The 26,974-nt window shown below is 49.8% G+C and overlaps 1 protein-coding gene across 1 annotated transcript in view; it reads left to right on the top strand.

Annotated features, from left to right (window-relative positions):
- UNC5B (unc-5 netrin receptor B) overlaps positions 1 to 26,974 on the top strand; it is a 50,102-nt gene that overhangs the window by 16,937 nt on the left and 6,191 nt on the right. Inside the window, exons 2-7 of the mRNA XM_030453537.1 lie at positions 18,606 to 18,827; positions 22,628 to 22,771; positions 24,427 to 24,530; positions 25,412 to 25,592; positions 26,127 to 26,294; positions 26,604 to 26,768. Of these exons, the coding sequence (XP_030309397.1) occupies positions 18,606 to 18,827; positions 22,628 to 22,771; positions 24,427 to 24,530; positions 25,412 to 25,592; positions 26,127 to 26,294; positions 26,604 to 26,768 (984 nt within the window). The remainder of the gene's footprint in view (positions 1 to 18,605; positions 18,828 to 22,627; positions 22,772 to 24,426; positions 24,531 to 25,411; positions 25,593 to 26,126; positions 26,295 to 26,603; positions 26,769 to 26,974) is intronic.

The raw sequence follows: 26,974 nt of genomic DNA, 5'->3' as shown, positions 1-26,974 counted from the left end.
CAGGGAGGCGGGAGATGTCCCAAGCTCATTTCATTGCTTTCCATGAGGTTTCAGCACAAGGATGCTGCCACCAAGCACACAATGGTGCTCTTCTCCCTGGGGAGGGGGACACGTGTATCCAATATGCCGTGGGACATGGCTGTGTGGGACGTGACCACGTTGCACACCCTCCCCTTGCATTGCTCATCTTGGCCTGGCATGTGCCCCACCAACCCCTCAAGCTGGGCTTGGCCAAGGTGCCCTCCAAGTTCCCACCACTGGACAAAAACACTTGCCAAGCTGGTGTCCTGGCTGTGACATCTCTGTATGCAATTAGATCCCATGTGTCTTCTCTCTGCCAAGGAATCTGGAGGTGAAGGAAGAGGCTTATCTTCCTGCTGGCAGCTGGAATGCTCTTGCAGCCCAATGGCATTTCTCTGCCACTAATGCTGAGGTCTGGGGGAGGGGTGGGAAATAATGGAGTTTTGCCCTGTATTTTCACTCTCTCCGTTAAAAGAGTGCAGCATCCCAGGGAGAGGTAGTGGGTTGGGTTTGTTTTTTTTTATTTTTTCCCTTTACTTTTTTTCTTCCTTCGAGTGCAACTCTGGGCCGATGTCCCAGGAGAGTGATCTCTCACACTCCTAAAACCCAGCTTCTGGCCTCCTCCTTTCTCCTTCCTTCCCAGACACTAAAGAGCCAGTCCTTCGGAATGAACTGGTGGGATCTTGTATCCATTGTGATGCTCCACATCATATGGGGCTTCTGGTTTCTGGTGTGATCTGTCTGAAGCTTCCTGCATTAATATTTAATGCTCTTCCTTGGGGTGAACATTAAAAAGAAATGACCACCAAAAAAAGGTGCTTTTTGTTTTTACTGGGGAGAGAGAAGAAGGAGGGGGGAAAAGCTGAAATGCAATCGTTTTTTATGGCTTCCTGGAATGGCTTGGATGTGGGTTGGACAGCAGCAGGTCAGGAGCAGAAGGAGCAGATAGCCCCGTGATTGTCTGCCTACTTGCATCTTTCCCTTTCAGGTCGTAAATATAAAACCACTACTTGAAAAACAAAAAGCTCGTTAAGCTGTCAGCAGTCGCCCTCTTGGATGGTCATAAATGTGTCTCTTAGCAGCGGCTTTGGTTCCTGTCTCAGCTGGGGCATAGGCACTGGGTCCCCCATGGGGCTGGAGGGAGGTCACTGTCTGTAGGGGCACCAGGAGCTGGTGGAGGGCACCTAACCCCATGAACAAGGAGGGTAACGTGCCATCAGCACAGATTTGAGGCTCCCCATCCATTCTTGACCTGGGCCTGGTCTTCCACATTGTCAGCTCTCAGGTGCGGTGGAGCTGGAGTGAAACACAAACTCTGTGCAGTCTCTATCTACTGGCATCATGGTGTACACCCAGGGTGCCAACCAGGGCCTTGGCTTCTCCTACAAAGCTTCAGGTAGGGTGATAAAAGAGAATAAAACTTTTTGACATTAGATTGACTCTTTTTGAGAACAGTCAGCTGGGCATAGGGTGAAGGGGAGAGCATCATGCTGGAGCATCTCAGCCAAGTCATCTTGAGCACAGTTGGGTTAATGATGGAGTTGGCAATGACAAGTGGTGGTCCTTGTGTCCCATGGGAGTGGGCACTGCTGGCAAGGGCACAGACTTCTGCTTCTGCATCATCCCATCTCATTGGTTTTATTGCAGCTCTGCTCAGAGGCAACTTGCTGAGGTGGGTGTTAGGGATGATTCAAATGCACAACCCAGCAAACAGTGAAGAGGAGGAAGAGGTGGTGATGAAGAGCATCCTTTTGCCTTTTCCTAGGAAATGGTCTACCAAGGAACAGCCAAGAGGGTTGGTTGATCTTGTGATTAGCTTAAAAATAGGTTGGGTTTGGATGTCCATAGCGCTGGTGGAGCTTTTGCACTGTCTCTGGCTGCCTTACATCTAGGCAAAACAATCTTGAGGAGCCTTCCTGTGCCCCATTGAAGAAACTGGATGTAGGGATGGAGAGGAAGGAGATCTGAATCAGGGGCCCCTGGACATCAGGCACCTATCAGTGGGTGCAGAAGCAGCTCATCCTGGAGTGTAAAGGATAGCAATGTCTTATAGCCCATTTTTCTTCTGGAGAGAGCATGCTGGAATAAGGATGCCCATCCCTGTGATCTGTTTGTCATTTAGGGCCCTGATATTTTTCTCTTTTGGTTATACAATATGTTGAAAATGCAACCGCTCTCACATTAACATCTAATTAGCAGCAGCTAAAAAACCCTGCCTGAAACAGGAGGAGAAAGAAAAGGGTGAAAAATTAAAAATGCAAAAGACCTGTTAGATCATCTGGCTCTTCCTTAGGGATTGTTTTGGGGGTATTTTGTCCAGTCTTGCTCAGAAGTCCCCAGGGCCATTACTGCTTCCTTCTGAGGGTGTTTCATTGTGTATTGAGAGAAACCTTTCTAAATGTAAAAGCTTTATACAATTGAGGTAAAAGAAACAGATTGAGTCATTGTATTGTTCTTTGTAATCAGCTTTGCTTTTCATTAATTTCCTCCCCAAAGCCTTATTTAGGCTGGGAATTTTAAAGAAAAGCAGGGAAATGGCACGTGTGTAAGGGATGGTGAGAACGAGAGATGGTGGGAACGGGCTGCCTGGCTCTGGTGGGTTCCTGTGCATCACCCTCCTTGCCCCGATGGCCAGGATGTGTTCAGACATCTTCAGGAGCCAGTCTGCCTGCTCACTGGGCCAAATTTAGCTGCAGTGTTACACACTGGGTATGACTTTAGGTGCTCTCACTGCCTCTTGCAATGGGGGTCTCATTCATTGGGGCAGCTGCTTGCTGCTGTAGCCTTTTAATTTAGATGTTTCTAAAGTTGACAAGTAATAGCACACAAAGAAACAGTACAGGTGGGCACCAGGTGGTGCAAAGCTGACCAAAAATCAAGGAACAAAGTAGGGCTGGGGTGTCTGGTGGTTAAGGTTTGGGAGTTGTGCCCTTTGCTGCAGGGCTTGCAGTGACATGGGGTGGGCAGGGAGCACCCGGTATCTCTGTCCCTGATACATCCATTGCTTTTTGCTAGTGGCATGTTCTGGGTCAGGCTTCTTTAACTAGGTCTCTATAACCTCTGATGTCCCAGTGGTTTTGCTTCTTTAACCTTGCCAGCCTCCTGGATAATTTGTTCCCTTTAAAATTCCTTGAGTCTTTCCCTTCCCAAACTGTTGTCCTTCCTCCTCTGATAGATTTTTTTTTTCTTTCCTTCTCCCTGTTTTTCTTTCTGACATTCTCATTCCCATTCCTTTTCCTCCCCAGATCCCCTGTATCTTTGTCTTGGCTCTCTAAGAGAAGATGCTCCAAATTCAGGCGTGCTGCCAGCATGGGTGCAAAAACACCCCCAAAAGAAATGTCCTTGTCCTTCCTGCTCTTGTGGGATGCCCAAGCCACAAGCACTGTCACTGCTGGCCCACATGTACAGGATGGGGAAATGAGCAGTGGGTGCCAGATGCCACGCAGCCGACTGCTGTGTCCTCACCAGCATGGTCCAGCTCCGGACCGGCTTTAATCCTCCCTGCTGGAAAACATGAGATGCTAATCCCAGGCTTTGCCAGAGCAATTGGAAAATACATCTCTGCCCGTGTAGGAAACACAGAGGAGATGTTTAAGGGGGGGGTGGTGGTGTCAATCTGAGGTTTGCTTTGGTTTTATCTAGTGAGTGGGAGGAATCCCATCCAGTGGAAGCAGTGGCTGGTTTGCTCCAAGGAGCTGAGTGAAACTGAAATCACAGAAGTGATTCCTGCAGTGATCCAGGCTGGTCCTGAGCATTGCTGCTCTTCAGTTGCAACTTCCCTATCTAATAGCTCTGGGCGTTGCTTGCCACCTACCTGCTCCTCTCTTTCCTTGCCCCTGGAGCACCCCTTCTGCTAGGATGGGTGGAGAGGGAAGAGGTAGGATGGGAGCTTGGGCTGGTCTCCATGGGGGAATTCCCCTGCATGCAGGGCCTGGGCTGTGAGCCTGCTGAGCCGGATTGCCTCCCACCCAGTTAAGATTGAGCCAGCCCAAGCATCAGGCCCTGCAACTTCCCCAGGCTTCCCAGGTCTGTGCGTGGGGTACTGTGCTGGGTGGCTCTTTCTACAGGGCTTTTGGAGGAGTTAAGAGCAGGAGATGAGAAACAGAAAGAAGATAATACCTTCAGCCCCTGCATCCACTGGGCAGCAGCCTCCCCTCTCTTTGGCAGAGAAGGATGTGGGGCATCTCTCAGGGCTGGGGAAGTGTGCCCTGGTGCCAGATGACCAATCTGCCTCCAGCCTGCAATGCTCAGAGCCCTCTACCACGGAGTCTTGCAATGCTCAACATGTCCTGTGAGGACCAGAACCCTGAACTGGGGCATCCTGCAGTGCTCAGAGTGTCCTGTAATGCTTGGAGTCCTGCTACGTAGTAACATGTCCCTGTGATGCCTGTGCATCCCTGGGCATCCGTGTGTGGGAATAGTGTAAGAGTTTCCTCATTCCACCCAGCACAGAAATGGGTGGGAAGCTCAGAAATCGTGTGACACAGCAGCTGAGAGGTGAGCATGGCTTTGCCCAAGAAGTGCCCTTTTGGGGCAGGGGCAGGGCTTTTGGGTACCTTTGCTGATGTGGAACTGTGGGAACAGGTACTGGGAGCTGTGCTGGTGGCTGGGATTGCAGGGCTGCCAGGGCCAAATGTTTCCCAGATGTTACTCACTTCCTGTCTGGCTTCTCCACGTTTATGTACTTTTTATGTACTTGTTTGTTTTGGACTACAAACAAAATAAAAAGGGTTTTTATAACCCCCTTCCCATGGGGCTGCAAGTTCAGGATACAATCTGAAGTCTATTCACTATTGTCTTGATCCCGCTCCTTGCCCTCTGTGTCGTCCCTGGACACGCACACACTCACACACTGCTTTTGTTAAAATGTGTATTTTTTTCCCACATGACGTTTTTTTTCTCAACAAGCCACTGGTTGTTTTTCCTTATGACCTCTTCCAGCACTGGGGGAAGCAATGGGAATATCCCTGGCCAGTTTGGGATGGAGGCAGGAGGAGGAAACACCATGTACTTTGGTCCTGACTTCATCCTTGCTGCGAGCTGTACTATTAGAAGGCTTCTACTGTACCATCTGAGGATGGGAAACTCATTGCAGTGATGGTATCCAGCAGCCTTGTGGGTTGTTCTTGTGCTTGCTGAGGATGTTTGGAGAGGGATAGGAGAGGGATGCTGAGGGAATTAAGTAACCACCGAGACCACTTGTAAAAGAAAAAAAAAAGTTCAAACACTTGGATCAAAGGTACTTGATCAGACGGATGCAGGGGCTGAAAAAGGGAAAAAAAACCCAAAAAGGGGTCAGCAAGGGTATTATGTAAGGGAATGCTGTCAGCTTAGGGGTAGGGAGGAGGGGAAATAACTTTCAGACAATAAGTGTTGTGTGTTCTGGCACGTCAGGAGGTCCCTGCGATCGCCTTAACCGAGAGCTGTTACAAATGTAGCCATGGAGTTTTTCTTCTCCTGGAAAGGACCTGGAGCAGAACCGGTCCTGCTGCTCAGTGGGCTGGTACAGCCCATGCTCCCCCGTCCATCCCCCTGCGGCTCGGGCAGCCGCTGGAACGCCCGCCGGGCTCCAACACGCAGGGAAATGAAATGAGGCTGGCAGTGTCCCTCTGAAATGTGTATGTTTGGCTCTTTCTGCTCTCCTCTCACTTCATTTTTTTTTTTCCCCTTCCCGTTGGGGTTAAGGCCCCTTTTCCTCTTTTTCTTTCTCCTCTCTTAATTGCCTGTCAAATGATTTAAATATTTAGGACTAGAGGGCTTTAATAATCCATTAATTTACATTATAATTTATATCTCAGGCTGAATGGACACACTGTTAGTGTAATGGGTCCCTGTGGAGGGGCAGAGCCGTGCTGCAGTGCATTTTCCTGGAAGCAGGCAGTTTCTTTACACCTCCTGGCTTGGCTTGGGGCTGTGCAGGAGGGAGCCTGACATCCACGTGGCACTCCTCCTGCATGCTTGCAGATGGCAAATGCAGCCCCATATCCTTGGGAGAGGGTTTCTGGAGTTTTGATGTAGCTGGGTTGTATTATTTATTTATTTATTTATTATTATTATTTTGCAGTTTGAGCTCTGCTTGCAAGAGCCTGGCACTGCCCGGCTGCAATTCCTGCATTACATGGAGCTCACCTAAATATTTCCTTCTGACCTGGGCTGAATGCAACACTGTCTTTAGCAGGTTCTAGCTTGTATTTAGCACTAGAGTTGAAACCTGAACCTGGCTATAAATTCAACCAGAAGAGCTGTATCCCTGTATTTTGTGATTGCTGCTTACTGGCACTGAAGAACCCTGGTCAGGGGCACCTGCAGGCACCAAGTGGCTGAACCAGTGTGTTTCCAGGAAAACTTGTCTGTTTAGGAGCAGGGAGAGACATGTGGGAAGGCACTGGAGGATCATGGCAAGCTCCAGCTTAAGCCTGTCCTGTACAGGAGCTGCCTAGCTGGGGTTGGACACTTCCCGTGGTGGTGGATATGTCCCTTAGGGAAGGACAGAATTAATCTGGGGAGCAAGGCACAGGCCTTTGAGGGCTTTCTGAGGTGAAGGCCCTTGGCCACAGGTTAGAGGTATCTGTGGGGATGTGTAGAAGCAGATCCAGCATGGTTAGTTGGTGGTGCTTCGTGTTGAAGGCCAGTGTCCCCTGAGCCATGACAGCTGACTCCTCTGTCCTATCGCCCTGTTCCAGGATGGGGCAATACCTATTTTTTGCATTCAGGAATACGATTTTGGGAGGATATGGGGCTTTTCAGGTACTTGTTCATGGTTAATTTAAACCCAGGCTGGTCACCACCAGCCCTGTGGTGTGCAGATCACAATGCTGTGGCATTGCTGGCAGCTCGTCCAGCCGTGGCAGGGACAGCCAGGCATCAGCAGGCTCTGTCCCTGCAGGAGGGATGCTATTTACTGATTGGGCTCCAGGGAAGAGCAAATTGGAGCCAGGCTCCATCCTTGGGGCATGCCGGGGAGCGTGGCCTGCTCAGGGGGGAGGCTGGCCCGTGGCCCTGGGCATGGGGCTCTGCACCAGTCCTGCCTGCCCTCCTGGAGCAGAGGTTACCTAATGACTCTCATTACTCGCAGCATGGTCGTATTTAAAGCAATTAGTGCAAATCACTTATGAAAATGCAGCTGCTGGGGGACAGAGGGGAGAAGAGGCCAAGGCTGGGGGACACGGTGGTTTTTTCCTCCTTTTCCCATGTTTTGTGCACTTGATGCTCAGTATGCGCGATCCTTTGCCCCTGCTCCCTTGAGACTTTTCTGGGTCACCCCTGGTCCCTCTCTCATGGCACACCCCTTGGAGGTGCTTTCTGAGCCCCACAAGGGCCATTTCCCTGCTAGCCTGGCTCAGGCTGTGCCTTAGGTGTCCTGCATCCCTCCTAGTTGTGCTTCAGTTTGAGGTTGGAGATTCCCAGCACGTTTTGCTGACATAAAGTCTCAGGATTCAGCATCCCAAACTTCATTTAATTTGATGGTGCTCTGCCTTGCTAGCAAGCATCCCAATGTTTTAGGGCAATTTTTATCGATACTGTGGGGTCCTGTAGCACCAGGTGAGAGAGGGGAGGGGAGGGGAGGCGAGGCACAGGAGGGAGTGACTTGTGTGATGGTGTGTCACTATGTGTGTCACTATGTGTGGGTCCATACAGGTTGCAGCATTGGTGGGGATGCTGCCATCTGGGTTGGCACAGAGCCCTGAAGTCAGGGCATTTCCATGCCTAGCACCAAGTGCTGAGAATCATGGAATCACCAACCAGTTTGGTTTGGAAGGGACCTTAAAGATCATCTGGTTCCAAGCCCATTGCCATGGACAGCGACACCTCCCACTAGGCCAGGTTGCTCCGAGACCCATCCGACCTGGTGGGGCAGCCACAGCCTCTCTCAGCAACCTGGGTCAGTGTCTCACCACCCTTGCACTGAAGAATTTCTTCCTAGTGTCCAACCTAAATCCTCCCCTCTTTGAGCTTGAAACCATTCCCTCTCATCCATCCCCCTGTGCCCATGTCAGAAGTTTCCCCTAGGCTTCTTGTAGTCCCTTCAGGTACTGGAAGGTTCTCTCGAGGTCTCCCTGGACTTTCTCCAGACCGAACAACCCAAACTCTCTCAGTTTGTCTCCATAGCAGATGTCCTTCAGCCCTCAGAGCATCTTCATTGCCCTTCTCTGGACTCACTCCAACAGGCCCAGGGGAGGATGCTTATGGGGATGCTGATCCACCTGGGAATAGGGTTTGGGGCAGAGCTGGGAGCGCGTGTGCCAGTGGACAAATGGAGGAAAGAGAAACTCGGGGCTGTGGGAACATGAGCTGCCTCCAGAGAAGAAAAGGTGGAAATTCCTGGTGGTGAGAAAGGAAGAAACCAACTGTGATGGCTCAGGGTCCCATAGTGTTTAAGTTCCCTGGAGGGAAGACGAATGCCAAGCATTAGGAAGCTCCCTAAATCTTTCCACTTTGCCATCAATAGGAGTGGAAGCAGGAGGGAAAAGGCTTTGTGTTTTATAGGGTTTTCGTTCCTCTGGAGCTGGGCTGTTTCTCCCTCATGCACAGGTGGGGAGGCAACGATGCCAGGTGAGGCAGGTACCCAATATAGTCACCCACCAGAAAATACCCCAAACCCCTCCTGGCTTTAATCAAGTCTAAGGATTTCTGCTTTCTGTAAAAGCAAATGTGAAGTGCTAGGGAGCCCGGCTGGCTGAGGGTTTTAGAAGGAAAGGAATAAAACTGATCAAGGTAATTGCTAAATCCTTTTGCAGCTGCCCAGAGGTACCTGTGCACGCCATGATGGGAAAGCCAAGCTCTGGTCTTGGATACCTGCTCTTGGATGTGGGGATTAGAGTATAATGGAGGCAAGGGGATAGGAAAGCCTTGTCCTCTAAGCTAGTCTCGCCGATTGTTTGGTGGTTTTATTCTTTAATAAGAATATTGGTGAAAGAGAGGGGAGAGAAAAGTACTAATATTTGATATTCAACATCAGCAGGGATTATTTCACTTTTTTCTTGACTGTTTTTCCATCCCTGTTCTTGCCCTTCTCTTTTTCTTTTTTCTTTTTTTTTTTTTTTTCCTTCTTACTGTTGCAGTAAAATGAGAAGGGAAGAAAAGGGCAGAGAAAGGACAATGAAAAGCAAAATATTTCCAGTCTGCATTTGTAGTGGTTGGTTTTTTGTTGGGTTTTTTGTTTTGTTTTGTTGGGGTTTTTTTTGGTTATAGCAACAAATCTGAAAGATTAAGGGCGACTTTAAAGACTTGTTTAATAAAGGCGCCTTAATCAGCAGCTCTTGTGATGTTCCTCCCCCAGATGAATAAATGGGGAATTTAGGGCATCAAATGGACCTTTTATTTTCTTGTGTTTTATGACTTAAAAATAATGCCATGATTAAAATGATTTAAAAACAGTGCAGCACTGCAGCAAGTACCTCCTAGTGAATTTGAATGCCTGATGGGTCTGGTGGTGGGACCCCTAGCCTGGGGAGTGGGGGCTGCAGGTACCAGAGAGTGGGTGCTGCTGCCAGCCCACGCCTGCTGCTGAGTGAGCTGCAGGAGGAGAATGGGGAAAGCATCGGGGAAAGTAGGGCAGGGTCTGGTGGGGGAGCTAGGGGGGACTGTCTGGAGGCAGCGGGGAGCATCCATCCTTCCATCCAGCTTTTCCTTCTTGGGGCTCGAGGGAGCTGCTAGGAAGGAGTGGGTGAGGGTAAGACAAAAAGGATGGGGGAGAAATAAGCTTTCTTTCCTTTTTTGTTTTGTTTTGTTTTCCCCACTGCTTTTCTCTTTTTTGCGGCCAGCTGCCTTAAACTTTTTGCTTTACACTGTTGGGCTACTGCCACCCCTCGCATCCCCTCGCAGTGGGACAGGACACACAGAGCCCTCCTTCCCTGGATTTTGGCACAGAAGTGAACCATCAGACCTTCTGAGCCACTTATCTCCCCTCGGTGTTTGGCATCTGGATGCTCAGAGAGTGAAACCCGCTCCCCTCCAGCCCCATGTGGAATGTCAGGGAGGGATGCTTGAAGCTGGGATGCTTGGTGGGCAGCAGAGGATCCTCCTCTTCTAGCCCCACTTGCTGCCAGTTTTAAGTTGCTTTTTGTGCTCAAAGCCAAGGCAGTTGCCTCTGGATTTGCACATTGAAGGGGGGAAAAAAAAAAACACAAACCAAAACACATTGCAAAACAGCCGCCTGGAAATTGCACTCCCAAGGGGAATGCTGGGGAATTTACATTTTTAAATATGGATGTCATTTGGGCAAAGGGAAAATTGCTTTCTGTCTGCAAAACCGGCAACTTTCTTTCTCACAGAGTTGGCGTTTTCAAACTGCATTGCTCATTTGAACATTTGTTTTTCTCTTTTTTTTTCTTTTTTTTTTTCTTTTTTTCCTCGAGGGTGAGATTGCATCTTGCCCTTGATTTACTGCAGTTTGAATGATAATTAATAATTCCTTGGACTTTCTGGCATTAACCGGGTCAACAAGTCCCTCCCTGTTTGTTCCTTGTTTTCTTTCCCCTTTTTTTTCTTGTTTAAATTATTATTCTTTTCACAACAGAAACACAGTACACGCCATACATGTGAACAAACAGCATATTACTGCATTATCCTCTGCTGGCTTCTTTTCTTTCATAAGCCAAAGCAAATAAATAAAAGTTCATATAATTATTATATCCCTTAAAAATAATTCTGTAGCTCAGTAAACACAACAAACTACACAAGAGTGCGGCGACAATGGAATTAAAATAGCACAAAGAAAAGTGCCCGTGCCCGTAACAAGAACCAGTGCTAGATGAAATTTGGAGATAGTTTTCAAACATAACTGCTTCCCTGAAGGAAATACATAAAACAGCACAAAAGAAGTGAGCTCAGTAGAGTGTAACGGGGATTTGCTACATAATTCCTCCTTTTTTCTTTCTTTCTTTTTTCTTTTTTTTAATTCAATCTCTCCTTTCCACGGGTATTTGCAGGGTTTCGTGAGGCTCACAGCTTTGGTAAAACCAGCAATAAGGAACAATTTACTCCAATCTGCCTGTGCTGTATTATAAATCTATATATTGAAAAATGAAGAGGTTCATACCATAAGGGAGCTCAGCTGTTTACACTTCTCAGGAGGCTTCGCCTTTGATTATCATAATCATAAAGATAAACAAAAGAGTAGTGGCTCCATAAATACTCTAGTGTAATGCATAATCAACAAGATAAATCTCTCTCCTCCCAACTCCCAATAAGGGAAGTTGCTGGCAGAGCCTGGGTCTTTCTCCTCCAGGGATGGCAGTGGCTGGGATTTAGGTTGGACCCTTTTGGCTGCCATGGCTTGTGGGGATGCTTCCGTGAGATGCACAGAGATGCTGTGGTGGGATGCTCCATGCCAGGGTACTCTGCTTTTAGTTTTCCTCTCAGGCTGCTTTGCAAGACCCTGACCCTGGGTGTTCAGTGAAAGATAGTTTTTTGGGGTTATTTTTGGTCTGGTGAAGTGTGTTTTGTTTGATAAGGCCATTGCATGCAAAAACACCCTTGGTGCTGCCAGGCTCCTTCTTCCCACCTTTTCTCAGCACAGATTTTGCTCTCTGGTTTATTTTTTCCCCCTCCCCATCCAGACCCAGGGAGGCCAGCTGCGGGCTTTTCATTTGGCTGGGAGGGGAATCTGCATATTTTTTTTCCAGGGGTGTAATTAGGGCTGGCTGGGTGCACCCCCTCATTACCCGTGCTGGGAAGGAATGCTCTAATTATAGCCTTTGCTTGCTGTCAGGCTGGGGGGATCTGCTAACCCCTCTGGCATGCTGCCATGAAATGCAGTCCTAGTGCCTGTCTGTCTCTGGTGTCCCCTGCCCAGGGCTGGGTGGGCTGCTGGAGGTGATGGGGTGGAGGGACAAGGTTGGATTTGCCATGTCAGTCCATCTGTGCTGCTTGTGAGTCCTTCTGCTCCATGTAACAGAAGAGCTTGCCCCAAAATTCAGCCTGTGTAACCAGGTGCTATTCTGGGTGGTAGGAGAGTTGGGCTCTGTTTTTTAGGGGGTGAACAGGAAGGTGATATAAATGCATGACCCCAAGGTAGAGCAACCCCTTCTGCAGACCCCAGCACATTGAGGAGGGCTGAACACAGCAACATTCTGAGTCTGGTGTTTTTTACAGTTCAGCTTTTGCTGTTGACATCACACATGCTTGGGGGAGGTATCAGATGGGCACCTCATGAGCACATCGATGGATGGACATCCCTGTGGCTTCTTGCCCTCAAACCCCAACCTATCTCTGGGTTGGAGAGATGCTGAGTGCTGGTGTTTCTCCATTCCCTGCCCTCCCCAGCTACCCCATGCTCAGGTTTTGGCTTTCTGCAGCTGGGTCTGTGAGCTGATTGTGTCCATGTCATCCCATCTTGGTCCTCCTGCAGAGGGAGATGTTGTTAGCAAGCACCAAGCTGAGTTAATGAAGCCAGGGGTGTGTGTGTGTGTGTGCGTGTGTGTGTGTTGGTGTTACATCAGCAAGCTGCAAGCAAGGGCTTGGAGGTGATGGCAGCCCTTGGGACAGTGGTGCTGAGGGCCTGTTACATCCCCTGCACCTCACTTTCATCAGCCTGTGTCTCAGGCTGCTTTAAACAATTAGGAGGGTTTCCAAGGCAGGAGATTTTGTGACCTTTGTGTAAAGAAGCAGCACAGAGAGAGCTGTGAAGGAAGCTCCACTTGGTGCAAGTGGCTTCAGATCTTCCAAACCCATCCTTGGCAACACTGTTTATTTTGGGTCATGCTCCTTTCTCCGTGGTTTGCCTCTGCTGGGATGCATTTCTAGGGAAGGGGCAGTGGGCCACAAGTTTGCACGTGGAGACTTTACCTTTAAAGGTGCCATGAGCACCTCCTTGGCAATGGGGCTTCATTTTGGGGGGGCTCATGCTAGTATGCAGGAGGCTGACTTTGTGCCATGGGAAGCAGAGCACAGAGGAGAAGGCAGTGCTTGAGGAAGAGAGGATGATGTTCTGGCGAGAAAGGATGCTCAGGTGGCTTTTAAGAAGAAAAATCTGTCTGTGTCTTACTGCTGCATCTGTATCCTCTGTCCCAGGAGGGCACTCTATGGTGGGAAGCCCTTGGAGATAGGGCAGACCTGGATAGGTGGGTGTGGCACCTCCTGAGCTCAGGGATGGACTGATATGCAACATCCATGAAATATATGGATGAATGAGAACTGCATCCCATGTGAAGATCCCAGGTGGGGATGATTTCACCTCCCTCCAGGACTTGCAGCAGGGATGCCCTCAGTCTGGTGGATGTTCTGCCAAGGGGGTGAGCCACACCAGGGCACGGCTCTGGAATTACTATTTACTGGAGCTTCAACAGCAACAGTGCTAATCCCTAAATGAGTTTGTTCGTACATTCATTCCCTTGGAGGCAATAGGAGGTGTGAACTTGGGGTGGAAGGAGAACCTTGCTCTAGCCTTTCATACACTTTCTCAAGCCAAACTGGTGGCTTGAGCATCCCCACCAGTTCCATCTCTGGAGCCAGAACTGTCCCCCTCCCCACCAGGGGATTGAGAAGGCAGACATCTCTCCTCCTCGGTGCTGGAGATAAGCTGTCATGTACTTTCATTTCTCCAGGAGGATTTCTCCCCCCTCCACATCAGGCAGGCAGGAGTGAGTTTAACTGTTGCCTTTCAGGCCTTGGTGTGCAATAGCACTCCCCCCAAGACAGGCCTGAGAGGGGGAGATGGAAACAGAAGGGGTTAAGCACCCACCACTACTGAGATTTAGCTGGAGAAACCCAGGCATCCCGGCTTAATCCTTACATCACATTCCTGCCTGCCCGGTGCATCATCTGGGAGGGAGGGAGGGATGTGTGGGTGATGGGCACCGGGCTTGGCTGCTGCTAATGCTCCTGTAATCTTCCAAATATTTGGAGGGATAACAATAGCAAGAGAGAGGATTTTAACGCTTTCCTGCGGATGTTTGCTCAGCCATGGCTGCAAGGGGAACCACTTTCTTGCTTCATCATCCCTTGTGTTGTGTGTTTTGGGGTGATGGAGGGAAGGGTTAAGGCTGGACCCTGGCTCTGGTACTGTTCCCCGTGCAGGCTGGTGGTGTTGGTTAGTTGGGGTAACCAGTCTTTGATCAAGTTGCAAACTCTGGCTGCAAACATCTGCAAGTCACTCCCCACGGGAACAGATGCTGCAGATAATCCAGCTCAACCCTAGCAGATTAAAATGTGTGATGAGGGATGGGGGCGAGGAAAGAACTCAGTGCCTATTCCCCTCCTCCCTTTTCTGTCTCGCTGCTCCCATCCTGTTCATCCTTAGGGCTTCAAGATATGATCCTAAGAGTTAAACTAGGAGCTGCCCCCCTCCTTGCCTTTACTCCATCCCATAGCACCCTACCACATGCTCCAAATAGTGCAAGACTGTGGGATGGCAACAGTCTTAAAACTTCTAAAAAAATCCCCAGAAGGGAGCTGGGAAGCAGGCACCTACCTCCAGCAGGAAGGAGGGAAGCTGGCAGATGGGAACCCCCTGTAGACATCTGCCAGGGAGATGATGATTACAGTCAGTGTCGCAGGCCCTCAAATATTTAATAATTTGTCACTGCTGGGAGTTTTATTGCTCGTTTGATTGCAGTACTGGAAATCCCAGCTGCCCAGGGCTCCTTCCCTGGCTTTGCTCACAGAAGTTTTTCTCCTGTATGTGCTGCTTCTGCAGTCAATGGGCCAAATTGTCACCTCAGGTGGACTAAGAGCAGCATTGGACTAAACAGTGTGTGTTTAAGGCATCTGTTCCCAAAGGAGATGCTTATGACTGCTCCTGGCAAGCATTCCTGCTGACAAGGTCATCCTTGGTATTAAAACCCTCTGAGCATCCCAGTGAGTACCTGCAACCTGAGGTCGACTGCCCAGCCTGGAGAAGGCAGAGGAACCTCAAGACATTCACAAGGGTTGTCCTAGTAGAGGATACACTCTCCTGTCCTTACAAGGCCATTTGTCCATGTCCTTATTACACTGCAGCAAACCAAAACCTTTCCGCAGCCCTCTGGAGGTGATGGTGTTGCTCCACTGGGAAATTGCTTTTTCCTTCATTTTGCAGATAGTCAGGGCAGCTGGGAGCCGCAGTTGTTCATCCTCGTGGCAGGACCAGGCATCCTTTCCCCCTTACATGGACTGTACGTGGGTTTCCCCCACCCCCCACCCTCTGAACATGAAGGGAGCTGAGAGGTTCCCATGCAGCAGGTGGCCGGGCATCAGGAGCAGGGTTGAAAGGCTGGGTTGATGGCTTATGATAAATGTGCCCAGCATGGTTCCCCTCCTTTTTCTTATCCAAAGTCCTTGTTGTTCCTCTGCCTTAATTCTTCCACAGCACTTTTAAATACCAGTAACGGTATCATGCTGGAGCAAAACACCCTGCCCAGCTGCAGATGCCTTTCTTTGCCTTTCTTCTTCCTTTTCTGGATGGAGGAACTCCTGCCTGCTATTTCTGGAAGGATAAACCAGCCTTCCCCTTGCTCTGCTCCTGTCTATGAGCAGCTAGGAGCCTGGGGGAGCTGTGGGGTTGGGACTCTGTGACACGGCCCCGGTTACAAGTCTGCAATCAAAAAACATCTTTTTTCTCATCTCCTCTTAAAACTGCTTTTTTGGCCTCAGATCTCTCTTGCCCAGGAATACAAGATCTCGCAGCTGTTGTGAGTTTGCAGGATTTAATCTTTTCCAGCAGCTAGGATGCTCCTAGTTTTAATGGTTTTGGTTTTTGGGGGTTTACACCTTAAACTGAGCAGGTTTCCATAGCCACCATCATCCTGTTCAGCCACTCTGATTCCCAGATTCACTGTGCTCTCTTGGGGAAGAAGCCTAAAGTGGTGAGCTTGAGACCCCCGATATGGATTTGGGCAGACCCCATCTTGGGGTCTGGATGGGACCCAGGATGGAAGTGGTTGATGGATTTTCAGCACTGCTGGCAGAGTTTCAGCCCCCAGCCCTGTGCTTGAGGACGGAGGTGGCTCCCACCACAGCCCAGAGCATCACCCATCCTGCTGCTCATGATCATGGGTGAGTCAAATCTGATTTTCATCCCCCTTGGGCTGTGACTCATCCCACTTCCCTCTCCCAGATCCTCTGGATTGACCTAGAGTCTCATTTAGTGTCATCAAAGTGGTGGTGGGGTGTGAGAAAACAAATCTTTGGTGTTGGCTTCAGGAAGGAGACCTCTGCTTGCTTGTGCCTTTGGGTCAGGGGATACTTTGAGGTGTCACTTGCCAGAGGCAAGCCCCAATGGGGAAGGTCTTTCCCCATATCAGCTTCTTCAGAGACATTTGGTCTTTGTGGGTCACTCTTATGGTGCTGGATGGGCTGCAGGACTCCTCACCTGCATCCTGGGGTGTTCCACCTAGCTTGGGGAGAAACAAAAAAATAGGAAGAAAGGAACAGAGGGAAGAAAAAAAAAAGCAGCACATGCAGATGCAGAATTAAAACTTCACAGGGAGCTTTAGGCACTCATCATGGCCAGGGATGATGTATCTCAGAGCAGCTGTCTTGGGGGTGCCTGAGGGAAGCTGGTGCTGGCCTGGGGCAGGGCTGGCAGTGTAGGGGCTTCCCTCTGCCAGGCAAACCTTGGGAGTCTTTTGGCCTTCAAGAGTTCTCTATAGCAAAGTAGCTTTCTAACCCCCTTAGAGGTGTAAAACAAAGCCCAGGAGCCACCCCTCTCCTGGGATGCGTGCAAGCAAGTTCCCACTAAGCATCGCACCAGGGGGTACCCCATCAGTTTTTTGAGGAGGGTCCTCAGCATGTGCTTCCCAGGCCCTTTCCTGAGCTCAGGTCTGACTTTGCAGGCTGCAGGGATGCGGAGAGCATAATTTCAGAGAGGTTTTCACACAAGCCCATGAGTGAAGTTTTGCTGGCTGCCTCCCTTGCCAGTTGGATTATCTCTTGCCAGCCCCCTTTGCCAGGGAATTTAGGTTTGTGGCATTGAGGCGGTTTTAAAAAAAATAAAAAAAATAAGAAAACAGCCAACAAAACAACAACTTGCTGAATGCAAAATCTAGTAGTAAATTAAGAAAATGAGAAAAAAAAAAAAAGTGGTATTTGCTGCTGTGATACATGTAAGAGGCTGCTCAGCAGGAAAGGGGAGCAGGAACAGTGGCTTGATGTGGGCACAGGGAGAAGTGTGGGACCGTTCCTGGGAAAATTACAGGTCTGCAAATGAGCTGGGGGAGGAGATGGCCAGCGGTGGAGAGGTGGGGAAGGGCCAGCTAGAGAGAGAGAAATTAGCCCAGAGTTTAATTCATTGTTTCCAAAAGAGCAGTTAATGGATTATGACAAATGTCCTGCCGCTCTCCCTTAGCGCTGTGTTAAATGGAAATGGAAAGTCAATTTTCCTAAATGGATTTTAAACGACTGACCTCATGTGTTGTTTTTTGTTTTTTTTTTTCCCCTTCACTGATTTTTGCTTGGGAGACAGCTTGGTCATCTTGTTTTCTTGATGCATCTGATTATATATTTTTCCTCCTTCCATCTCAGAATTCTCTGATCCTCTCTGTGCCCAGGGTGATGAAGGGAGTGGGCTCCTTTCTTCCCTGCCAGCTCCATAGATGTTATCATGGGGCTGGGAATATTTACTGTTCCTTCTGCATGCTGCGATGCCTGAAGTTGAGAATCGCAAGAGAGGAGGAGGAAAAGCTCATAAGCTCATTATTATTTTAGGTCTAAATAAAAGCCTCATGATGTGATCTGACTGCTAGCATGATGCCCCCCCCTCAGAAAAAAAAACCAAAACCAAGCCCAAACAGGTTAAGCAGTAGCATCCTGGCATGTGCATGTGGGGGTTTTTGGGGTTGTTTATTTTTCTTAGTCCTACAATATTTGGGGTTGATCTTCATGAGCCAAATGGCTGGCAACAGTTTTCTTATGCTGGATACTGCAGATGATGCTTGGTGTCAGTCACAGCATCTTCCTAAGCTGGTGCTGGGCATAAGCCACCCACCTTAAGGGTTCCTGCTCCTCAGGGATTATGTCCCTGGGTGAGCACCGTGGTGCTTAGCCCTTTTCAGGACTTTTTCAGAGCAAACAAGCCTTCTTTTTCTGGTGATTTTTGCATTTAGATTGCTTCTGAAAGCAAAGAAGGACTGATGGAGATCACCAGGGCACTGACCCTGACTGTTTTCTGGGGTGGGTTAGTATGAATCCTGATCGTGGTTTTGGGTGATGTTCTCTGGAGGTGGCTGGACTGGAAACCATTTCTCCTCTGGAGTGGGCAGGTGTCCAGTCCCTGGGGGCTGCTCTTGCAGGAGCTTCTTCTGTCTCCCCCAGTTGTGTGATGCTGAGATCCAGGTGTTGGCAGGGGCATGAGGTCCCAAACGTGGCTCTACCAAAGAGCACGGGGTGTATGAGATTTGTGCCAGGATCATGGGCAGCATTCCCAGCACAAGCCCTGCCAGTATTTTGCTCAGAGCATGCCCATTCATTCCTTCAGACTGTGGGAAGGAGGCTTGGGATGGGGGACTCCAGCCTCTCTGGAGCTCCAGCTTGTGGTGACACCATCAGGTGCAGGGCAGCTCTGGGAAGGAGAGAGAGAGAGGGATGGAATGGCATAGGTGGGAGTTAGATTCCTGCTGGGATGGGACTAAGGGCACCTCCTGACCAACCTCTCTCTCCCCTGGCAGGGCCGGAGTACAGTGATGTGCTGCCTGACTCCTTCCCCTCAGCCCCAGCAGAGACCCTCCCTCACTTTCTTCTGGAGCCTCAGGATGCCTACATTGTGAAGAACAAGCCAGTGGAGCTCATCTGCCGTGCCAACCCTGCCACCCAGATCTACTTCAAGTGCAACGGGGAGTGGGTCAACCAGAATGACCACGTCACCAAGGAGAGCCTGGATGAGGTCACCGGTGAGCAAAGTCACCCTGCCTGCCCTTCCCCTTCCTTCTTCCCAGGAGCTTCTGCCCTTTTCTCTCTTGCGCATCCATGCTGGAGATGGTTCTCCTTCAGGTAGACCAGCAGGTCTCTTTGATTCATTTATGTCATTCCCAATCTTATGAGGGTGCTTTTGTATGTTTTCCACCTTCTTCATTCATGCACAGCTTGTCTCTCCCTGTCATCCCTGAATTCTGGTAGAGGAGCTGCCCCTTTCCAGACCACTGGTGAAGGTGTGATGATGGCATGGGTTGCCATACTCCAGAGAAGCTTGGGGAAGTCAGCCTGTCTGCTTGCATGTTCACCCTTTTGCAGATTTTTGGGTTGTTAATTGGGATTTAAAAGGCCTAATCAGTTTAAAACTGATTAAAAAAATAATGCCTACAAAAGGCCTAATTGACACATAGGAGTCCTTTCCATGAGGGGTGGCAAAGGCTGGCAGCTTAGTCAGGGTCAAAAAGGGATTAGATGGGTAATGTGAGCATTGGCAGGTGGGATTTGAAATTGTTTTTAACAGCAGATGAGCTCTCCCCTGCCTCAGAGGTCATGTCAGCTTCTGGCTGCCTGAAATGAGGGTCAGGAGGTGGCTTGGGCATCATAAGATGTCTCTTATTCTGTGGGACTGGCTATCATGAAGCTGCTTCTCCCCTGCTTTGGAACGTCCTGGAATGAGAGTGAGAGTTTGGGACTGGGTATAACATGCTATCAATTAGATCTGCCAAAAGTGGGATGCTTCAGTTTGGCTCCCACCAATTTTGGTAACTATGGCCTGATCAGGAGGGGAGGAAAATGGTTGTGTTTCCCACGAAAGACCTGTTCCCTGGGAATCCGTGAGTGTGTGGCATCCCTCACCTCCTGAAAGATGGAGTCACCATGTTTGAAAGCCATGTAGATGTGGTGCTTAGGGGCATAGTTTAGCACCAGACTCTGTAGAGTTAGGTTAGTGGCTGGATTGAATGATCTGGAAGGTCTTTTCCAAACAGAACAATTCTGTTATTCTACAAAATGCATGGAGAGCTGTCCCCGTGCTTTACCAGAGGATGCCAGGAGCACTAACAACACCCATTCTCTCTTTCAGGGTGTATCTCCATGTCCTAGCTCTTGTGGAGGCCAGAGTTTGAAACCCTCACATCTTTGGGGCAAAGTCAGTGTTCATGGCTGACTGAGCAGCCTTCCCCCAAGGTTTATTCATTTATTTATAACATGTGGCCACAGTAGGTTGGGCCAAAGGTCCTCATGTCAGCAGTGGCTGCTTGGGGGAAGAGCACTGAACTGGGACAAGGAGGGAGTGGTGGACTCTGAGGAATGGCTCTCTTACCCTGTTGGCTTTCTGCAATCTATAATTAGGGACTCCCAACTCCAGTGATGGTATCTTGACAGCGTGGTCCAGCTCCTTATGGATTCATTCCCTGTTAATTTGTCTAAATGCTGTTAGGACTCATTTCTCCTCATAGAAATCCAGCATCCTGCAGCAAGGAGTTTCATGGCTTAGTCATGTGCAACATGAAGAAAGGACTTTATTGTGGTGAAGGGCCTGCAGAACAAGTCTTCTGAGGAGCAGCTGAGCAAACTGAGTGTGTTGAGCATGGAGAGAAGGAGGCTAAAGGGAGACCTTTTTACTCCTTTCAACCACCTGAGAGGAGGTTGTAGTGATGGGAGGTCAGTCTGTTCTCTCTAGTAACAAATGATAGGACAAGAAGAAACAGCCTCAAGTTGCACCAGGGGAGGTTGAGATTGGAGATAAGAAGAAACTTCTTCACTGAAAAGATAATTTAACACTGGAAAAGGCTACCCAGGGCAGTGGTGGAGTGTGAATCATCCCTGAATGTGTTCAAAAGCCATGTACATGTGGTGCTGAGGGACATCATTTAAGCAGTGGACTGGGTAAAGTCAGGTTAATAGTTGGACTCCATCTTAGAAGTCTTTTCCAAACAGAACAGTTCTATGATTCTGTGATTTCTGCCCCCACCACTCATTTCATCTCTCGGATGAATACCCCTCACTGAATAACCTGCCTCGCCCAGCTCCTGAGCAAAACAAGCAGGAGAAAACATAGAGGAAAGGGAGCAGAAAGCCTGTGCAGCAGGAGCTTCCATGGATTTAGGGGACATTCATTTGCTTTGGGCCATCCCCGTCTGCAGGTGCAGAATGCTTGCCAGCAATTTGGGGAGGAAACAATGTGCACCTTCTTCACCCAAGCTTCAAAGACAGTATTGCTGCTATCAGCAAGCAAACCTAACAGTGCTGTTGGTACGGAGGTGATGCTGTGCATGTAAAACTCTGCTGGTGTGGGCATACCTGCCCAAGAGAAAGGGAGCTTGGACCAAAATGGTTTGCTGTGCTAAAATAATCTGCATTTGCAGTGCATGCTGCTGCAAAGGGCATGGGGGAGAGCTGGCCACTGAGCAATGAGTTAGCACTGTTAGGTGTTGGTAGCTTTTAAGTACCTTCCTTTATAAGCTTGGGAAAAGTAACCTTAAAAAAAAACCAAAAAAAAACCAAACAAATTTTAAGATGACGGTGTCTTGAATCAGCCAGGCTCGGTAATGTTCTGACTGTGTCTGATCCAAACCATTTCATGCAGAAGAAAGCAAAAATAGGCCAAGTCAGAGAGGATCATTCATCCAGATGAGAAGGGATGGTGGGTAAGAGCAGCTGTGTTTGGATGCCTGTAAGTCCTTTCTGTCATCACTTCTGTCTGTGAGCTGTAAGCTCAGCATCCTGTAGTGTCAGGGAGGCTTTACTTTCAGGGCTTACAGAGACAGCAGGGTGCTCCTCACCCTTCCAGGGCTGCTCAGCTCACCCCACTGAGACTTTCCAGGGAGATAGGATGGTTTTGAGCCCTAATGTTTCCAGAAGTGCTTGGCCCAAATGTCCTTTTTTTATTATTATTATTCTTTCCCCCATAATAGTGGCAAAATAAATTGTCTTTCCTTAGTGTACATTTGTCAGCAATTCCTCAGGAAGGTGGCAGGGAGATGGTAATTGCTCCTCACAGCACTGGGAGTGAGCTAACAGAATTACAGCTGGAGAGCGCATAGCTCACTGTTTCCCTGAACTTGAGACCCCTTTATAAATAGAAGCTGGGAAAAAAAAAAAAAGGCAGGTATTGCTTAAAATAAGGAAAAGTAAGCCCTCCTGCCCTTGGCAATGACTGTGCTATGAGGGGTTGATGCTTCAGGCTGAGCCTCAGCATCCTGTGGTCCAGGGGATCATGTCCTGCATGTGGCAGTTTCACCTTTGTCATGGCCAGAGTGCCCTGGCAGACTTCATGGGGGTGTTGGTGCTTGAAATACCATAATCTTTTTGATGATTTCTGTAAGAACTTTTATTTGTTGTGTTGTATTTGTATTCAAATGGCAGCTGGCATATAGCTTCTCCCCCAGCAAAGTCTCGGAGGCATTCTTCAAGCTCAGCAAGTGGGAAGGGGTCTGGACAGGGACAGGGATGTGTCAGGGAAGAGAGCTGGTGAAGGAGGGTGATGCCTCTTGAAATGGTCAATAGGTCCTGGTCCTGCCCAGACAGATCAGGGGGAAAAAAAGAAAAAAGACAAAATTCCTCCACGAGATGATTCCCTGGTTTCAGCTCCAGGTCAGCCTCTCAGGGAGAAACAGTCTCTGAGATCTGCAGAGGTTTGCCAAGCTTGGATGCCCTCTGTCTTGCCTCCCACCTGCTGCCTCCATCCTCTGGCTTGGTGCATCCAGCAGCCCTCCTCTTGGGTGCTGCCTCAGTTTCCCTCTTACCAAGCTGATGCCTTCCCTCTCTCCCCTTCCAGGGATGCTGGTGCGGGAGGTGCAGATCGAGGTCTCCCGGCAGCAGGTAGAGGAGCTCTTCGGCTTAGAAGATTACTGGTGCCAGTGTGTGGCCTGGAGCTCCGCCGGCACCACGAAGAGCCGCCGGGCATACGTCCGCATAGCATGTAAGTGCCTGCTGGGCTCAGTGCTTGCTTAGATCTGACCCTTCCCACCATGCTCCTGACCCCCTGCCAGAACTGCACCCACCTCCCAGCACTGCCCTGGCTTACAGGCTACTAATTTAATGTAAATGAATCTTTCTCCCACCTTCTTTTCCACTTTGGAGGCTCCAGAAGGTACAATGGACAGATTTAGGAATGGCTTTTAAAGCCTGAGATGTGATCCTGGGTCCCAGGCTGAAGGAGCAGTGATGTTGTGTCGGGTATGTGCTACTGGTGGCACCAACGCCAGCTGAAATAGTGGCCAGGCTGTTCATTCCCGGCTTCCTGGGACCCTCAAGGCACAGTGGGTGCAGCTGTGTGGGATTGGCTGTCTCAAAAAATTGAAAGCAGTGCTTTTTGATCAGTTGGAGATAACCTGTCCTCCCTGGCTGGCCCCCTTGTCTTAGCTCCCCATCCCATCTCAAAACTTGCTTCTGAGCAGGCATCATCCCAACCTGCCTGGGCGAGTGGCCGTGGCACTGGGAGGGTTAATGCTGCATTGCCCATCAGCCTGCTCAGCTCTTCCCTCTGCTTTATTACTCTTAATAACCCAATGGTGAGCACCTTGCACGCTTTGCCTGAATCAGCGGCTCCGTGTCCCTGTGGAGCCCCCACTGTCATATGTCACTTCTCTAAGCTGCTGTTTGTGGGCGTCAGCCTGATTAAGGGCGAGTTAATCAGGCTGTTACCCAGCTGAATTTGCTCTCTTAGTAAATGAGATGGCAAAGCTAGAGGAGAAGAGCCAGGCTTCCCTTGTTGTAAACAGATTTTGCTATTAGAGGGCTAATAATCCGGTACGTTATCCAAAACGGAGGTGGCTGGTGAATCAGCTACAGTGCTGAAGGGTTTAGTCTGAACAGGAAAAAAAAATGGTCCCAGCCAAGCGTTTGGTGCTTCTCAGAGATGCCAAAGCAGGCTGGGTGCTGAAGCAGAGGTTTGCAGCACCATCTAGTGATGTTCCTGCTCCTTCCAAGGCTCTGGAGCTGGACCCTGTCATGTATCCAAGATCTCTGGGGGCTCTGCTGGGCTTCTTCCCTCTTCTTCCCCAAAGCACTGGCCGGCTCCTTGCTTTTCAGCAGCAGCCATTCCCCCTTTTGGCACTGGAGAATGATGGCTGAGTTTCCTGCAAGTCTGGAGTCATCATTTAGTCAGGATCATCTGGGCTGAGCCAAGCAACAAGCCCCTGTTGCCTGTAAATTTGGGCATTTGCTTTGGCACCGCCATGGCAGGGAAGCTGTTGTGCAAATCTTTTTTCCTCCCCCTTTCCACAAAGAAGGCCCCTGGTGCAGAGTCCAGGTAGGGGAAAGAAAGGGGGAAGGTTAGAGGAACAATGGTTCAGACGAGGTTTAACCCCAAAAGGAGAAGAATGGAAGGGGAGATAAGCTTGGAAGCACATGATGGAGGAAGGGCATTGTCCTCAACCAACACACGCTGTCCCCAGTCCATCCCTGGAAAAGATGTTGCTTCCTCCCAGGATGTGTTTTGCTCTGGCTGTCCTATGCTGGAGGGATTTCCTTACTGGTGCCAAGGCAGTGCTCTCCTTCATCCCCCAAGGTTTAGCAGGTCTCCCTGTTTCTGCAGTGGGCTGGTAACCTTCAGGGTTTTCCTTTTCCTCCCAGACCTACGGAAGAACTTTGACCAAGAGCCGCTGGGCAAGGAGGTCCCACTGGAGCACGAGGTCCTGCTGCAGTGCCGCCCACCCGAAGGGGTGCCACAGGCTGAGGTGAGCAGCTCAGCACCCCAAAGAATTTCCCAGTGGGGTGTCCTCTCCCATCCTGGGGGGAGACAAGGCATGCCCTTGCAGATGGCTTGCAGCTGTGATGGATGGCCTCATGCTGAGAACATCAGCTTTTATTATTCATCAGAATTGTTTATCTTGGGCAGTGGATCTGATATTCTGACACCAAGTAACGTGTAGCCTCCAGCACCTGCTCAACCCACCTCTTCCAGGCTTCCTGATGTGTCCTTAACCTATCAAAGGGAAGATCTAATGAGGAGGCATCTGATGGCTTGTCTGAAAGGGAGTAGTCACAAGTGAGAGCCAAGAGCTTGTAAAGTCAATACTGATGGGTTTTCCTAGCATGGTACTAGTGCTTTCCCTGTCCACAGCTCCAGGACTCCCCAAGAGTTGTGCATTGGTGGTAGCTATGGTGTCCCATCCTTGGCCAAAACAGCACTAACATTCCCTGGTCAGGCCTGCTTTGATCTAGCTTTCAAAAAGAAAGGAATACAGTTGGACGCAAGGTTGGCATGTCAGTGGCTGTGTTGCTGAGAACATCAGTGGTTTTGGTGATGAAGATGGGGAGAGCTTTGGGGAAGGCTTTGGCTGTTTGGAGATGGTTTGCTCTCCATCAGGGATAGTGAATTCAGCCCCTCCAACCTGGTGTTTGTCCTTGCTGGTGCTCAGAGCCATGCTCAGTGCCAGTATCAACTCACTCCTCTGCCAAACAGCCTAGACAAGCAGTTGTGTCCTAATCCCTTGGAGGTCTTTGTGGTGAGGATGGACACTTCCACCAAAGTCCATTATGTGCTTTTCCGGTATGTGTTCAGTTCTTTTTCAGCTTAATCACTATCCTTACCCCATCCCTCCCTTTGTCTTGCCAGGTGGAGTGGCTTAGGAATGAGGATGTCATTGATCCCACCCAGGACACCAACTTCTTGATCACCATCGATCACAACCTCATCATCAAGCAAGCCCGGCTCTTGGACACTGCTAATTACACCTGCATGGCCAAGAACATCGTGGCCAAGCGCCGGAGCACCACGGCTGCTGTCATTGTCTATGGTACCAACCTTTGCTCTTGGGGAGGGGGCCTTTGCTGCCAGACGTGTCCCCAAGGGGACATATGGGCACCTTCTGGGAGTGGTAGGAAAGAACCCCATCAAGGCATGGCATTATATTAGGTAACAGCTGAAGTCTGCAGAGCAGATACCTCTGTGGGTTATTAGGGGAGGTTAGTAGGTGTAGGTATTTGCAAGCCTTCTCCATTGAGTACAGCGGTGGGCAGAGGTTGGTCCAGCTTTGACTCTTGCAGCAACTGAAGAGCTGCATTTAGCTGAACTTTTCTAGGAAGCCAAAGATCTGCAGTAGCCAGATGCAAAAATATTGACAAAGTGAAAGAAGGACCAAAACAGACTTGAGTATCTTGTGCATGGGATGTGTGACAGGAGAGAGTGTGTCTTGATTTGCTACTCATGAGGGAAAGCTGTTCCAGGTTGCCACAGAAGATGCAAGGACCTGGTGAAACTTAGGCTTAGCTCCAGTCCTTGCTGAAATGGGCTGTGTTGAGATGTTAACACTGCGTATCTCCTCTTGCAGTGAATGGTGGCTGGTCCACCTGGTCTGAATGGTCTCCTTGCAACAATCGCTGTGGTCGGGGCTGGCAGAAGCGCACCCGGACGTGCACCAACCCCGCACCGCTGAATGGTGGCTCCTTCTGTGACGGGCAGCCTTTCCAGAAAATCACCTGCACCACCCTCTGCCCAGGTAAGGAGGACTCAGAAACTTTTTCTGTGCTGGCTGTCCCCCAGGTTGCACAGTCCAGCTGTGCTCCTGGTGCTCCCCAAGGAGACAGGGGCTCAGGACACCAGCATCTTTCAGTCTGCCAAGACCTGAAGGGTGCAGAGATGTCTGCAGAGACACACCAGGGCTGGATTTACTGGAATGATGCTCACTGAAGGTCTCTGGAAGCCCTAAGATGGGCCTGGCCACCTTTCTGGTGCCAGAGACATCCTGCCCTGGGGAAGGAGTCATGCTGAGGGTTGTACCAATGCATCTATGTTTGATGGCCCACAGTGGACGGCGCGTGGACAGAGTGGAGCAAGTGGTCAGCGTGCAGCACCGAGTGCACCCACTGGCGCAGCCGAGAGTGTGCGGCCCCCGCCCCCCGCAACGGTGGCAAGGACTGCAGCGGGCTGCTGCTTGACTCCAAAAACTGCACCGATGGGCTCTGCCTCCACAGTGAGTACACAGACAGGGACCCGTGCTGGTGGTGATGCTCTTGACCATGGTACTCCAGCTGTTGGCCACACCGTTGTTGGCTGTGCCTCCAGGTCGCTGGGGCAGGCAGCAGCCCTGCTGGTGCCTGGTTTTTAATTTGTGTCTTAAACAAAAGGTTTTTTAATCAGACTCACCCTTTTCACCATGTGAGAACTAGCTTTGGAAAG

This window comes from Calypte anna, chromosome 6 (genome assembly GCF_003957555.1).
Source record: "Calypte anna isolate BGI_N300 chromosome 6, bCalAnn1_v1.p, whole genome shotgun sequence".
In the NCBI taxonomy this organism is placed as follows: domain Eukaryota; kingdom Metazoa; phylum Chordata; class Aves; order Apodiformes; family Trochilidae; genus Calypte; species Calypte anna.
Note: the sequence above shows the minus strand (reverse complement) of the source record. Positions and strands in the feature narration are given on the sequence as shown.